Genomic DNA, 16,862 nt, shown 5'->3' on the forward strand with positions numbered 1-16,862 from the left:
GTTGCTCTCAGCAACTATAAATTCATTGCGAGCATAAAATCGCTCAAGGAGCCCTTCTTTGGTACCTAATTGATAAAGTCCTGATGAATTAATTCCGGCAACAACAGTTAAGACATTTCTGGGAGCTGCGCGTCCTTTATCAACGTCAGGCACTCTGACCGCTACACTAGTTCGAATATCAACTTTAGGAAATTTTGAATTAGAAAATGAAATCATTTTTGTGCTTGTTGTTTTTGACCAGATTTAGCACATTCTCTCTCAACGCTGATACTGTTCTTCCTTATACAGAGCTTGCAAGTAACGTTCTGTCCGAAACCCTCATTATTCTCATCACTTTCTCCGCAAATAACGTAAATAAATTGATGACATCCTGAACACTTGTAAGCTCCTGAAGTTTCGTTTTCACAAATCACACAATAAATTTTGCTGTCATCTTTTTTTTTTTATTCTTGTGTAACCTCTCCAACTTGAGGTATATTTTTATCTTCACTAGATTGTTCGTTAACTTCTTCTTCATCAGTCTTATCTTGATCATTGTTCGAAGAAAGAAGTTGTTCCAATTCTTCTTCAGTTTCTATAGAAGAATACATGTCACTGGAAAGAGAGGAATCCGCAAGTCCGATCTTTTGCGCTGATCCAAATATAGCCTCATAAGGACTTGTCTTAATTACCGAATGGAGAGCTCGATTCTTCTTACTTTGAATAAATTGGAGTCCTTCAGACCATTTTTCCGTATTATTGTCAGCCATCTACGCTACCAGCATGTCACGAATATCTTGGTTCGACCTTTCAACCGAACCCTGACTCTGAGAATGTCGCGGTTTACCATTAACAAGCTTCATTCCAGGCCACATATCGACCAAACTTTTAATTATTTTATTTACGAATTCACGACCATTGTCGCTTTGAAGTATACATGGGGCACCGAATAAACAAAATATGTCTATGAGTTGGTAGGCCACTTCCTCGGCAGTCTTCGTCTTAAGAGGACGAAGAATTGTGAATTTGGTTAAATGATCTTGATAACTCATAATGAATCGATAATCTTTATCTGGCTCTGACTGCATGTCAGTCAAGTCCAGTTGACATCGAGAGTTCATGTAGTCAGATAAAATAAGTTGTACAACTAATCCATGTTTTGGTATCTTTTTCTTCAGTTGACACTGTTCATACAAAGACAGAAAAAAATTTATTATTTGACGAGTAACATTACAATATTTCTTTTTTAGTTCAGCTTCCATAACTGAAACATAAATAAAAATAATGTAGAAAAATATTAGACAAATACAAATTATTAATTATTTATTGACTATGAGTAGTTAGTACTAGGCGGGTTCTAACTCAGGTCCTCTCAGGGGAGGTGAGGTGCGAGGGGATCTCAGCGGAGCGGGGTATGACGTCACGCGGGGATTCCGGGGTGGGGGATGCACGTGTTGGATGTTTTATGACATGCATAAACAAAAAAAAGGGCGATATTCTTTTGAAGATGATTTTGGGCCTAACCAAAAAAATCATTTTTTATCATCTTATTTTATTTTATTTTATCATCTTATTTTATTTTATTTTATTTTTTATTTTATTTTTTAAGGAAAAATTTTAACAACGCCAATGTTCGACTGCTTTGTCTCCCCCCGCTCCCCCCGTTTACATATCAGCGCCGATCTTCGGCTGCTTTGTACTCTCGAGGTACACCCCCTAATATAAAAAATTCTAGGTTTTTTTTCCGTTCGACGTATGAACAATAGAGATTAAGCGGACAAGCTTTCAGACATTATCAGGGGGACAAAAAATTTTTTTTTTGCAAATGGGATATTGTAAAAAACCTTTTATACCCTTATATATATTTTTAATAACTTTATTTCATAAACTTATATTTTTTAGATATTTCGGTCCAACCTTTTCAAGCAATCTGTGTATCGACGTAATATAATAGCGCATTTCCTACGATAGGTACATTTGCAAAAAAATTTTTGTCCCCGACAATCTCTGAAAGTTTGTTAGTCGAATATAAGGATTGAAGCGCATCAGATCATAGTACGTGATTTGAAAGCGCATCGACACGTCGGTAACAAAAGTGTTCTCTCAGAAAGTGTTCTCTCAAAAAGTACAGTGTTCTGTTAGAAAGTGTGATATATTGTGTGATAATATATAAAATGGAAAACGAAGACAAAGATCACGTGTTGTCGTCCGACAGTGACTGTATTAGTGACTGCAGTGAGGATAGTGACTCTGCACTAGTCAGAGCAAAAATAGTATCTATCGCAGAAATTAATGCATTAAGCGGACAAAAAAAATATTGCACGATATTCTTTTATTACTCGACTGGCGGCGCTTTAGCAGTATGTGCGTCCTGCATGATTAGGCTGCAAGGTGTAGACGCCCAAATGATGTATGCCGTACGAAAACATGTAATTCAGACATTGGATGCAACGGATGGACGATACTGCTCCAATTGCAGAGATCCATTATATCTAACATTTCCGTGCAATATGTGTCCACAATGCACGTCGTGAAAAAAAAACATTAAAAAAAGTGTCCACAATGCACGTTGTGAAAAAAAACATTAAAAAAGTGAATAAGACTAAAGTGTGCGAGCAACGGAATAAAAAATTAATGAACATGTCGGTGGTGGAATATTTAAGAAATCGGGAACTTGGCGGAAGAAATTCTCCAATCGCGACTTCCCATCTAAAATCGTATATAAAGATTAAAAAGAGAGATATACGGATTAGAAAGAGGAACAAATTAGAGGCAGCCATTTGCCGAGATTGCTGTTTGCCAGGTGGAAATCGAGAAGCGTGTTCCGAAAGGATGCGAGGAATCCATCAGCATAACTATCTTGAATATATGATCAGTTATGATTCTGATTCGGATTCTGATATGGATGCTGATCAATAATTGGAGGTAGGTCGCATGTGTAGGTATTTATTTTCAAAATTATTCAAATAATTAATAAATTTTTTTTATGTGCAGAAAGAGTCACCACTCTTCCACCGGCCGCCCCACCACTACCACCATATCGTCGTCGCCATCGCCCTTCTATTATATTATATTATTCAATTATATATTAATCATTTATATTTTGTATTCTTTTTTATACTTTTATAATTGTATTATATATATTATATAATTGTATACATTGTATATTTTAACTTCTTTTAAATTTTGTTCATACATTATCTTTTACACATTTATATTTTAAATTCTTTTAAATTTTTCTTACAGTATCTTTTTTTTACACACTTTATATAATATACATTTATATTTTAAATTCTTTAAAATTTCTTTTGCACACTATGTATATAATACACATTTATATTTTGTATATTTTAAATTCTTTTGCACACTATGTATATAATACACATTTTATTTTCTTTATTAAAAATTAATTAATTAATATAAAAAAAAATCTGATTTATTTTCCAAATTCCTCTCTCCCCCTCTCTTTTCATTGCTCCATTTATTACTAAATTATAAGAAAACTATTAAAAAATTATATTAAATTATCAAAAATAATTTCATTGCGTGATATCTCTTCTCTCACGTGCGCCGTATCACTCCTTCTGTCTCTTTCTTTCCTAGTGTTTACTCTCTCATGATAATTCTCTCGCAAGGAGCTATGCATAAAAGCTGGGACGGGAGAGCACGCCAAAACGCAAAGAAAGTACACCATAATATAGATTTATAACTATTTATTCTGCTTATATATTTAGTATACAAATATAATTTTTGTCTTACATATTAAGAATTAAAAGTTAAAGCTGCCAGTTCGCAATCGACAAGTTGATGCTTGTTGAAAACATCACTCGCGCGTATTACATATGATACTTCTTTCGAATCCGTTACAGTGGACGCGATATTGCAGAATTGCGTAAATTTAACATCAACTGTTTGGATAATTTTATCTAATCGATCAAAAGTTACATCTATGCATTGATCGAGATCGAACATACGATGTAACGTCGATTCGACCATCATCATGCGTACATCCGAAGATTCGAGACTTATGAGTTTGACGTCATTAATCGTACGAACTCTCACTGTTAGCGGTCCAACGCTTATGAAATTGTAGTCATCTTTAGAGTCGTTCCGAAGTAAATTTTGAATATTGCGACGTTGCTCGTAGAGTCCTTTCCATGTTTCGAGAGATAATATCAGTTCCTTTCCTCGATGATCTCCTATTGCAATCTCCACGTAACTCGGTGGACCCACGTTGATACCAATTTCGAGGAATTTGAATTCCGTAGCTGTCAATGCGTATCATCTACCTAGTATACGAGTCGCACGACGCTCCAACGAAATGCTATAGAAAAATTAAAATTAAATAATAGTAATAAAATTATAAAAATAGAAAAAAGTTAAATGAAACTTACTCGTCACATTTATTCTCAAACGATGAAGTTTTATTACGACTCGGCACGTAATTATTATTCACGCGTCTTCCGACGTCGCTGCCGCTACTGCTTCTTTCGACGTAGTACATTTCTTTGAAGGTTATGAAAAGTGAAACACGAGCGGTTACTGATGCGAGACTGATCGAATTAACCGGGTATACGTGACGCTCATCTTCCAAAAGTATAATGTGGTGGGGGGATCAATGCTTCTAACGCTTTGAATTTTAGGAGAAGGATGAAATAACGCTCAGATAAAATATTCTTAGAAACGCAAGGAAAGGTCTAGGGAGGGGGGAAATAAGAGATAAAACACATATTAATGTTTACATATTTGTTTTATTTTCTTGCAATTCTTTCTGGCGTTGCGACCACCAGTTAAATATTTTAAATACATTTTGTAATGCGTAATTCTTAACATGTTTTCCACATCGCATACTATTGATAATATCTAATTTATTTAAAGCATCAATATCTTCGTAATCTGCATCCAAGGTTTCAATAATATAGCCATTCCTCGCATCGTCTAGTATATCGGTCAACCATTTTCGCTTTTCAAGTCCTTTAACGTATATGACAGATGATTCTTCTTCTTCTTCTTCGTGCATCGTACCAACGATAGCTGTTGTAATTACACGCTGAGCCAAATCATACGGAACGTTTCCGTCTTCCCATTGTAATCCATGATGATTTCTAATCAGCCATGAGACTTGACATCGCTCAGATTTTGTAAGCACGCTCCACGGTACGGGACTTGCGAAAAAGTAATGCGATAGAACGTATCCCTTTCTCAAGACTGCCGCTTCCTTCACGACAAAATTTTTCCCAACGATAAATCCTTGCAGATCCACAAACGTTGCTACGGACATGATGAGATCTCTCTTCGATACGCCAGTCGAGAGGAATGACAAAACTCTAAAACCATCTCGCAAAACTTCGATTTATATCATGCTCCTCTTCCCCCTCTCTCTTGTGTCGCCTAGGTGAGTTTGCGTACAACGTTGGTCAACGGATTGTACTGGATCATGCGATCGTGTATGATGAGACAGTACGCAGTGGTATTCGGCGGCACGTTCTCCTTACACTCGAATTCCAATCTCACATCCACGGTCGCGCTCTTGACCGATTCGTTTTGTCGAGAACAATCGATAATCATAAACGGACCGTGTTGTAGAAACTTCAGGACGGTGAGACTCGGCTCGAGATACTCGTGTCCGTAATAATTCTGGCAGAAGCGTGCGTATGTTTCATACAGAATGGCATATCTACTTTTTTCGAAATCCAGATTCATATCGTCGTACGGATAATATTCCGAATTCAGATAGAGTTTCACGTTGATCAAATTGCAGTCGTCGAATGCACCCACATCCTTAGACATGTCATTCTTCCGACCTGTCTGCAGAGCGAAGATAACATATCGTGGTTTCTCCAGCTGAGTCGCAGTCTTAATGGCCCACGAATGCTTGGTTGTAAACTGCAATAGCGGATACTCGTACAGATCCCACGAGCGAAAAGCCATGCTGAGATATCGTCCGCTTTCCAGAGCACGCAGCATCGACAACTTTTTGATTTCGCTCAACAGCACGTGAGGCATTCGCCATTGTATCTTGAATATGTCGATCACAGGCTCCTGCACCGAACTTCCAAGCAGACAATTGTTGTCGTTGCGCGATCGTATCAAGATCAATTCGTGACGAGCGTTAATCACCACGCGTCTGTAATCCTCGCAAAATCCCAGCAACATGTAGAGCGGTACGCAAAAATTGAAATGTCCATGCGCGTAGGTAGACGTCTCCCAGCCGGCATTTTTCAAAATCACATGTCTATCGGTTGATGCTGTTGCATAGTTTTTGAGCATAGTAGTTATTCCTACGTTTCTATTGCGATCAATCTCAACACCGTCGAGTTCGTATCGAATCTCATCGAACATGAATGCGACGCAATTTTTTCCCAGTAACACTTCATTTTCTCCTCCAGCTTGTGGTTTGTTTTTTGTTAGTTTTCCCTCGATGTATAGGAAACTCTCATGCGGCAGCGTATACAGATCCTGTTGTTGTATGGGTATTCTTATCTCGTCATTGTGTCCGAACGTTGTATTGGCGAACGGGTTGTACGTGTGAGTCTCGATCTTGACGATACGATCGTCAAAGATAGGTTCTTCACCGATGTTGAGGATGTCGGTCATCGTTCAGCTGTTTCGCACCGCGAATCCCAAAGATTGCAAAAACGCAACGTTCGATGTGTTGAGTTTCTTTTTCTCGGATGATTGGATATTAGCGAACGTCGATGTTGTTGTTGTTGTTGTTGTTGGTGTCACTGATTTCATAAAGATTGTGTTATCTCTCACGTCTTTCGATCCGTTCAACACGAGCATCTCATACGTCGCATACGTACGTTATCGCTGCAACCGTCGTACGTGCAATCTTACGGTTGTTACGTCTCGAGTGTTAATTTAGACTAACTAAATTTTTACTTCTCTTGATCAGAGGTTTCTCTCTCAATTTATTTTCTAGGGCAACCTGCTAAGCCGGCTTTACCCTGGGACGCCGAGAGATAGAGTCTGAGGTAACCTTCTGGGTAGGAGAGTCTTATATCGACAGTAAAATACTCTAGGTTATTCAGTCCTGACCAGATTTCTTTTATTTCTTCCAATTCATGATAGCGATACAATGTGATATATATATATATATATATATTTCTTTATATTTGTATATGAATGTATATATTACAGGTTAATACATGTGTATACTGATTCCTTTATTATATAGAGAGAGAATGATGTCTAAATGTGGTTTATTGGAATCATTATATTATTTTACAATCGCTTCAGATATGATCCAGGAGAGCATTGATTCTATTGTTAAAATCTCCGTCGTCTTCCTCGGGATCAGAAAAGAGGGGCTCTGGTGTTCGATTTAGTGTATCTCTTTCGAATTCGTTCCAACAGTCCTCAAGGTCCTCCAGGGGTACAGGGGAGTAACTGGGGGGCGAGTAGTTAGACCATAGGGGGGAGCTCGGGGGAGAGTATGGCAAGGGCGACACCGGGGGAGAATACGGGGATGGCACTTGGACGCCGACGTCAATCAGAGGCCTTATTTCAGCATTTCGTTCCCAGCCTCGGAGCAATGCTAGCGGTATCCTGCAATCTGCTTCCTCCAAGGAAATGTCACTTGAATGTCCGTCTAAGGATTCAGTGTCCTCCTCTTCTTCTATAATAACTCCTTCGGGGTTATTTTCTTGAGCTTCTTCTTGGGCAGGCTCAGGGCTCGGTTCGATGGTTAGAGGGGCGAACGAGAGATCAAAAGGAATTTCTTCCTGATTATTGTAAGAAGTTAAAATGTTAACCGGGATTTCGTCACGATCAATGAATAATCGTCGAGCGACAGGAGTTCCCGTTATTCTGTTCCTTATAATTGCTCGTCGTCTAACGCGACCTTCTCTGATGGAGAATTCACGATTCAAGATTCGATCTACTCGTCTAGCATTAACCATCTATAATTAATTTCATTAATTGTTAATAAACTCTTTTACGTGAATTTATGATTTATGAAAGGAAAGAATCTACTTACGATGATTAGTTTATTCCTTTATATAAAATCGTATGTTTATGTATATATTAGATGAGGGGTCCTGTGAAGGGGATAATTGAAACAAACGTGTTAGTATGTTACTTTGTTAAAATATTTTTTATAGAGAATGCGTAGAGAGGAAGTGGTTGACAGATTTAATGTTCATGCTTGGATCAGAGCAGCATAATGTAATATTGCTATGGTTCACTGTGTAGTAATAGCAACTTTAATTTATTAATTCGTATTTCAAAATTCTAGGTTGAATCTAAGATTGTCAAAGGGAAAGGATATGAGAATACAGACAATGTCAATCAATGACATAAATCAAAGCGGCTGACTTATATTCTGTGAGTATAAATTATTCGTATTTTCAAAGTGATAAGTCAGTGCATAAAATCTATCGTTTCGACAGATCCTCTAAGAGCCAGTCTTTCATTCGAGGTCAAGTATCGATGTGCAAGACGTCCCGTCACAGCGGCTCAGAATCCATAAAGAAATTCTTCAAGAGAATCCCTTTATGAAAGCGGCAGAGGAGTAGTATGCTACCCAATGCACATCAAGTGACTGACCAGAACGGCGCTACGCTCTAAGTATTGAATACTGAGGACCGGTTGAAATTAAAATAATATTCAACTTGAAAAGAAACTAAATGTCTGTATGAACGGTCAAGGTTCAAGGAAAAATAGTAAAGTAGTAAGTATATAGGTTGAGTTAATATGCGTAGTTGAAATATAGTTAGTTAATTAATTTATGATTTGTAATGGTACTTACCAGAGGATGGATTCTTCAACTCGTAATGACGATGTTCCTTCCCAAGATCGAAGGCACTCAGCAAGTCTCCTAGGGAGGTGTCAGGGTTGATGAGAGAATCGGCAGAAGACCCGGAGTATTATTTAATAATACTTTATTAATAGACTGGTTGGTTATACACTCTCGGTGTCGTAAGTCTCAACGTGACAAAGTTTTATTATAGCGGTACTGCTGGTAAGTCTTCTAGGTGTTTCTCCTTTCAGATTTTTCGATCAACTGCGCGGAGACTGAGGCTCTCGCTCCTAAGGTACTCTCGGATCCCTACTCCTTTCCAGGCGTTGGCGATGGTAGGAGAAGGCGGCGTAGGCGGCTCGACCGTTATTGCTGTCTCTCTTCCTCAAGCGCGTTGTGACGTAGTAGGCGCGCAGTACAGAGTGGGGAACGACGAAGCCGTCTATTATACATTGTGCATCGAATACATTGTTCTTTTATAAAGGTAAGTTTTATAATAATTTATTAGCAACCAGAATTTTTGTAATGCATTCATATATGTTTTTTGATTCAGTAAATTTTCCTCTATTGAATGAGACATGAATGGTTCTTGTACGATGTTCTATTTAGAAGTGAAGTTTTGTCATTAGCTAAATAACAATATAAAATTTAATTAATATTATTAATGATAAATTCTGGCATGTTAAATTATTATAATTACATTGTTAATGTTAGAAAATAATATTTGTATATATAAATGTGGTAGTATAAGATTTAGTAAATCGACAGTTGTTAACAATAATAATTTTCGTGAAGACAATATTTTATAATGAAATAATAATTAATATTGAACGCTCGGAATTATAATATTATTTTAATCTGTTGCAGCGGACGAAGAATACGGCGACCGGATGAAGGGGAGATAAGCTCTTAGTGCAGTTGCACTGAACGAAGGGGAGATAATGAAGTCACTTGGTAAAAACTTTCTTAATATGCTTTGTTCTTTTATTCTTTTAATAATTGCATGCAATATTCTTTCAATAGTCTTTTAAGTCCTTTGACTTCAAAATTTATTTCGCGTATGTATATATGTGTATGTACGTTCATACGTTTAAGAGCTTTAAAATATTTTATATTATTAATTAGCAATATTAATAAGTATTAAAGACTTAGTAATATTCTTATTGAGATTGAGAACAAATCATATGCATGCTATTATACTCTTGGGCTATTATTCTTAAGTCCTCTTGGTCTTAATACTTGGGCTCGAGACAATAGGGGAGATAACAAACATGAAGGGGAGATAAGTTGCGCTTCAACTTATTTGCGACGCTCTTATAAGCTTAAATAATTTATTCGCATATGACGTTGAATATTCACATATATATATGTATATATGCGTTATTTTTTATAATGTTTAAATCATTTCTTTTACTGTCAGTGAGTATATGAAATTATAATATTCTATTTTATTGTATCTTCATTTTTGCTCTATGTTCAAATTGTATCATTGTAATTTTTAAATTTGCATATGTATATGTGTTACAAAAGGTTATATATGTAACGCACAGTATGTTGGATTAATTTTATTTCACGCTTGAAAGACTTTTCACTTCGAAGTCTTCTTCATATAAGACTCGCATACCGAGGGGGAGATAAGTCGGCCGGCGCGAAAAACATTAGGGGAGATAAATCGCGCGTCCGCTCTGTCTTAACGCATTATAATTCTCGCATGCTATTTTATTCTCGTTATAAATTTTTAATGTACCATGAGCAGTTATATGCATATTGATTGTCTTTTCTACATAGGCTTTGTTAAATGGATTAAAATAATTTTAATACCTGAGAATAATTGTTCTTATATGCACATGTTCTCTCCTTTAATTTTTATTAATTAGTTGCATGTCTCTTATTAATTTATTACCATTCGTTGGCTGGTTTAATACTGTCTCTTCTAAAGTTATATTCTTATATTCATTCTCCTCATTTATAACTCTTATTCTCTAGGCCGTATACTAAGCTGGATGATGCAGCTACGCATGACGCTATGCACATCGGATGAAGGGGAGATAACGAATCATGCGAGGCTGACCTTGGTCGAGCATTATAAGGCTCTTATAATTTTTGCATGAGACAAAGAGTTAAGTATAAAATTTATTCATTTATTCTTATATTCATTTCTTATTGACTTTAATAATTTTGAAATATCATACAAGTCGTTTAGCATATAATTTCGTTATGAATTTATTAATATTAATTATTAGTTTTATTTAAGATCATTTATTATTCCTTATTAAATTTATTTTCAGACAATTAGACGACCACGACTGCGAGTATAAGTCTTGGCGTTACTATTATGTGGTGCCTTTTACTCTGCTATATTCTTTCGTAAGTATTTCCTTTCGAGACAGTTGCTAATTCGATCATGCATATTCTATATTGAAACTTGCGTAGGTACTTTTATGAAAATCATTTATTAATTTTATATTCGCGCTTTATATTCATTTTGTAAGATTGAATTATTAAGATTTATATTTCTAAAAGTCTCATGTATAGGTTCGTGCATATTCGCTTTAGTTTTTATATTTTATATTTGAGATTATCAATGTAATAATCATTCTTTAACTAGCTTAAATGATGCTTCTACAGAGTTATTAAAATTATAATTACCTTGTCAGTATATATAGATTGAATAATTCATTCTTTTCAGATGGAGCCTTGCATGTACGTTGGAAGGAGACTGTATATACGTCAGTCTATACTATAGTACTTCTATAGAAAGCGATGAATAATATATGAGTAAGCATAAGTATTTTCCTCTTATTTATTTGGCTCAACAAAATGATTTACTGTCATCGGGAGTTATTGTATAATTATTTTTAAATAAATAAATCAATATATTGGTATGCATCGATTTTTAATTCCATTATGTATTTCCTTTATAAATTTTGACAACAATGGTCAGGTTCATTTTGTTGTTCCTTTAGTTTGTGTATATATATAATCTACTTCTATTATGTGTCTGGCTATGCGGTTAGTTCTACTAGTATACGATTTTATTTGTTGAATATATATAATAACGAAAGAATTAATCATGGTTTAATATGTATATATTGAATAAAATATGAGTTGAATAATATTTGATTATTGAAATAAGGAAAGAAATAGAAAAGTAAAGAAAAAATTTATGCTTATAATATTTTTTGTTGCGGGACGTAACACGGTGATCTCTTCTCCTCGAAAATCAAGCAATCGTCCGTTTTGATCGACAACGCGTAACGTTAAATCCGTAATGCTCCGCGCGATGATCGGCAGGTAAATGATCTGCGCTGGCGTTTCCGTTATCTTATATCCCGGCGGTACCCTCGGTGAAAATTCATGTATCGTATGAACGAGTTTGCCGTTGTTGTACGCGCCCGCGGTCACGTTACATTCTACGCGGATAATATTAACGTTGATAATGTTAATCGGCATGTTCGATTCGTACCATTTTCCCGACTCGAGAATACGATTCGAGAATCCTAGCAGCGATCCAATGTTGCCGGGTTTGCTAAAATTTAATCTGTATGTGCATTTGATGTCGCTCCTCATCGTATTGTAATTAGTGCGGAACACTATCGGATATTCGTCATCTTCATTGACACCGTCGTCATCTTCATTGACACCGTCGTCAATGTGTTTCGTATTGTAAATAGTGCGGAACACTATCGGATATTCGCCATCTTCATTGACACCGTCGTCAATGTGTTTCGTATCGCGATGTTGTCGTGAAATTGCACGTTTCAAAAATTCATGTATATCTCGCAACTCGTACGATCCCTCGGGAATCGTAATTTCCGCGTCGTCTTTGCCAAAGTAAAATTTATTATTCGAGGAATTCACATTCGGTATTGTGTGATAAGTTTCAAAATCCGTTAGACCGAGTTCGTATGCATCGTCGCCCAAATCTACGGCGGGAAAGAAATTTGCCGTGAGAACGCTACTCTTCCCACTCAACGTGAATGTCATAGACATGTCGGCAAAACTGTTTAACGAATACTGAGTTAAATAGCGCAATATCAGTCTTTAAATTCGCACGCATCGACCGTTCGAAGAAACTGTAAGCACAATTGTCCACAAATGCTCTGATCGTAAGTTTGAACAGGTGTGTAATTGTACTGTATCTTCGTTACGTTTCGTCCGAAATATCACACCAGTTCATTCGGTGGTCGAAGATTGCCGAAACTGTCGAAATATATAACGCGATTTCCCCTCTTTGCGTACGCTACCCAATGAGTACCTGGTCCTTCGATGCTATCCAAATTTACGATGCCGCTCTCGTTTTGATGAATACAACCGATCGGTAAAGAGTTGCGCATGAAAACACCTCTAAAATATGGAATGCGCATACGTTTTGCCAGTTGCAGCAATTGTACGTTGGTAGTTGCACCCTGCGGCATTTTTAGCGTCTCTTTGACGTTTTTTTTTTTTTTTTCTCGGTGAGGCTCCTCGTCCGTGTTTGTAAGGAGCGAGATATAATCCATGACCTTCCATGGCGCGATTGTGACGTAGCATCTCCTGCAACTGACGTTGCGCGACTTTTCTGTCGTTCACCACCTTCGCTACACCAGCCGCTCCACCGATCAGGGATCCGAGCGCTCCCAACATTGGTAGAATCGGCAATATGCCGCCGCATTTCGCTACCGGAAGTATCCGTTTCTTCACCGTTCTTTTCTTCGTCTTCGTTGTCTTCAGACCCATACCGAGCTTCGTCTTAGCTTTCATTGCTGTCCAGACAGCTGTAGCGGCGGCTCTCTCACCGAGAGTCGAATCTCTCGCAACGATGCGATTCCGCGCTTTCTCGGCGAGTATCCTATCCGCAGCGTGTCTCTCGGTGAGATCGTTGCTTCGAGAGTATGCTATATCGTGTTCGCGACACGCAGCGTCCAATGGATTTATACCTCGATCACCTCTGGCTAATCGCTTCTCCAACCGTGTACCTGGCCCGCAAAACTGATAGCCGGGAATATGTAATTCGATCGGAAGTGCGTTTATCGCGTGATTTAATAGGCCTCTACCTATTTTCGTTGACATTCGCTGCAATTCTTTATCAATGGCGCCGGACCGTCGATGTGCGTTTCCTGCCACGGCTGATTGTAGTGTTTGTAACAGCGACGATACGTCTGAACCTCCGGATCCGCTTTTATATATTCTGGAAGCTTGTCCCACACGTAGTGAACGTGATCACCGCACATTCGCAACAGAACTGCTTTCGACACAAATTGTAGCTGTTCGACGCTCAAATCGCAAATGTCGGAAGGACTTGATAGCAGAATGAACATTTTTTCTCTACTGAGCGACTCGTGATTTCGCGCACCTATAAATAGGCAGGCGTTCGATCCAATCAACAGTGTTGAAAAAATGAGATTCGTACAACAACCTTTGACGATTTACGTGAGAAATTGAGATAGCAGATTACGATTAATGGGGGACAACGCGGAGATGCGCAGGCACGGTACGATGCTACCGACTACTATACGCGCGATCATATGCGGACCCTCGAATTGTGGTAAAACCAACGTTCTGATAAGTCTACTGGAAAGTCCGCACGGTGTACGTTTCGAGAATGTGTACGTGTATTCGAAGTCGTTGCAACAGCCAAAATATCAATATCTGGAGAATTTGTTGACGCCGATCGACGAAATCGGCTACTTTACGTTCTCGAATAACAGTGACGTCATTCCACCGAGCGAGGCACATCCAAACTCGATTTTCGTCTTCGATGACGTGGCGTGCGACAAGCAAGATACGATAAGAGAGTACTTCTCAATGGGTCGTCACTCGAACGTCGACTGCTTCTATCTTTGTCAGACGTACGCGAGAATACCAAAACATCTTATACGCGACAACGCGAACCTGCTGATCTTGTTTAAACAGGATGGTACCAACTTGAAACACGTGTACAACGATCATGTGAATACCGACATGTCGTACGAGGATTTCAGTGAATTATGTCGTACTTGTTGGCAACAAAAGTATGGATTCCTAGTGATAGATAAGGACAGCTCGCTTACGAACGGGCGATACAGAAAAGGATTTAACGTGTTCGCGATACCGCAAAACGATTAGTCGCTGTCAACATTTTGTCGAGAAGGGTCAAACGCTTGACATTCCGTCAATATGGCTGAAAGCGATAATATTCGTGAGCGTGAAAAGATTGCGAAGGAGATTGAGAAAACGAGCGAATCGATCCGCAAGAAACATCGCGCTTTAAAGACCGGTAAGATCGATGACGATATCGCGGTCAAGACTCATTTTAGACCTATTATCGAGCCACTACAAAAAATCGCCGACAACTCTAGCTTTAACACGGTGAAAAACGAGCCGGAGAGTAACGCTGACGCTATAATCAAAACATTACCCATCAAGCGGTACAGGGAGAAGGAGGAGGAGGAGGAGGATGCGACACCGAAAAAGAGGAAACGATTGAAGGCTAAACGTTTATTGACGCCGCGTACATTGGATGAACCGCTGCTAACCTCTACACCGCTGATAACTTCCACACCGTCTGGGACAACGAGAACCGTACAATCCAGGATACCCAAATTACTTGATGAGATCGAAGAAGTTCTCGAAAAATCTCAAAAAAACCTGTTTCAAGAGGAAGTTTTCGAAACCTCGGGCAACCCGCTCGAAACATCCGTTCGAAACAGATTACAAACGTCGGAAGGTCAAGAAGTGTTACGAGAACACTTGGGATCACTGGGGCAAAAATACATAGGTGCTCTTCTTAGCGGTGACGAAAGAAAAAACACGATCGATCACGTGTACGGCGTCTATTTCGACGAGAATGGAATGCGTCTCGGCAACAAACGATTCGACATTGACAAAGATGACTCTATAATCATAGATAAAGTGAGGTATATTGGTACACCAGGATTATACGAGTTGATCTTCAAGAGAATTCCCGACGACGTCATATACACTGAGGACGATATGCAAAAATATAAGAGCATATTGATGACGACGAGTGCGCATAAACGTCAATATGATGCGCAAGGTCAATTAAAGAGCAACAAGGGATACAAGTATAAACAAATAATCGCACCGTCGATCGAATCGAAAAAGAAAAAAACGGGAACGGGAGTATTCACGCCTCGCGCGATGACGCTAACCAATAATAAGATCGATTACGTGCACTGGGACGATCCCAACGAGCTAGTGGATCGCCTACGATTGCTCGACGCTTCGCGCCGAGCTGGTCACAACGCTCACGACAACGAGATCCTGTCGATTATAGAGGAACTTCGCGAAGCTGGCCTTATTATAAATTAAACGGTGTCTCGACAAAACTAATCAGTCGATCGAATTTACTCACATCGAAAAAAATGCCTATCAACAAATTTGGATTATTCGAACGGAGAAATGAAGAAATCTGCACAAGCGATCATTGGAGTAAATTGGTGACAAGTTACTTGCGTCGAAACGCTCTGTGTCGCGTCGCTACGGACTATGACGCGAGGTCGCGCAAGATTCGTCGTGTAGCGCAACCTGAGGCTGATACCGATGCAGTCAACAAACTGTATGTGGAACAATATGTTAAAACGTTGAAGAATCAACAGAAAGAATCAGACGAGAAGCTGATTGCGTTCGAGAAGGATATGCGAGCTTTACAGATTGCGATAAACGAACTTCGACGTGCGATTAACACTAATTCAGAAACGGCTATTGTTACGTCTCGAGTGTTAATTTAGACTAACTAAATTTTTACTTCTCTTGATCAGAGGTTTATCTCTCAATTTATTTTCTAGGGCAACCTGCTAAGCCGGCTTTACCCTGGGACGCCGAGAGATAGAGTCTAAGGTAACCTTCTGGGTAGGAGAGTCTTATATCGACAGTAAAATACTCTAGGTTATTCAGTCCTGACCAGATTTCTTTTATTTCTTCCAATTCATGATAGCGATACAATGTGATATATATATATATATATATATTTCTTTATATTTGTATATGAATGTATATATTACAGGTTAATACATGTGTATACTGATTCCTTTATTATATAGAGAGAGAATGATGTCTAAATGTGGTTTATTGGAATCATTATATTATTTTACAATCGCTTCAGATATGATCCAGGAGAGCATTGATTCTGTTGTTAAAATCTCCGTCGTCTTCCTCG

General features: G+C 38.3%; 1 protein-coding gene across 1 annotated transcript; it reads right to left on the reverse strand.

The window, feature by feature from the left end:
- Positions 1–749: 749 nt before the first annotated feature.
- Positions 750–1,100, reverse strand: LOC112639295 (KRAB-A domain-containing protein 2-like). Its single transcript, XM_025412726.1, has one exon. The coding sequence runs from the start codon at positions 1,098–1,100 to the stop codon at positions 750–752; it is 351 nt and encodes a 116-aa protein (XP_025268511.1).
- Between the last annotated feature and the right edge of the window lie 15,762 nt (positions 1,101–16,862).

This window comes from Camponotus floridanus, unplaced genomic scaffold (genome assembly GCF_003227725.1).
Source record: "Camponotus floridanus strain SB8 unplaced genomic scaffold, Cflo_v7.5 scaffold559, whole genome shotgun sequence".
Classification (NCBI taxonomy): domain Eukaryota; kingdom Metazoa; phylum Arthropoda; class Insecta; order Hymenoptera; family Formicidae; genus Camponotus; species Camponotus floridanus.

Bases quoted from the DNA above. Each gene is read 5' to 3' on its own strand.
- LOC112639295 (XM_025412726.1), bottom strand. From the start codon at position 1,100: ATGAACTCTCGATGTCAACTGGACTTGACTGACATGCAGTCAGAGCCA.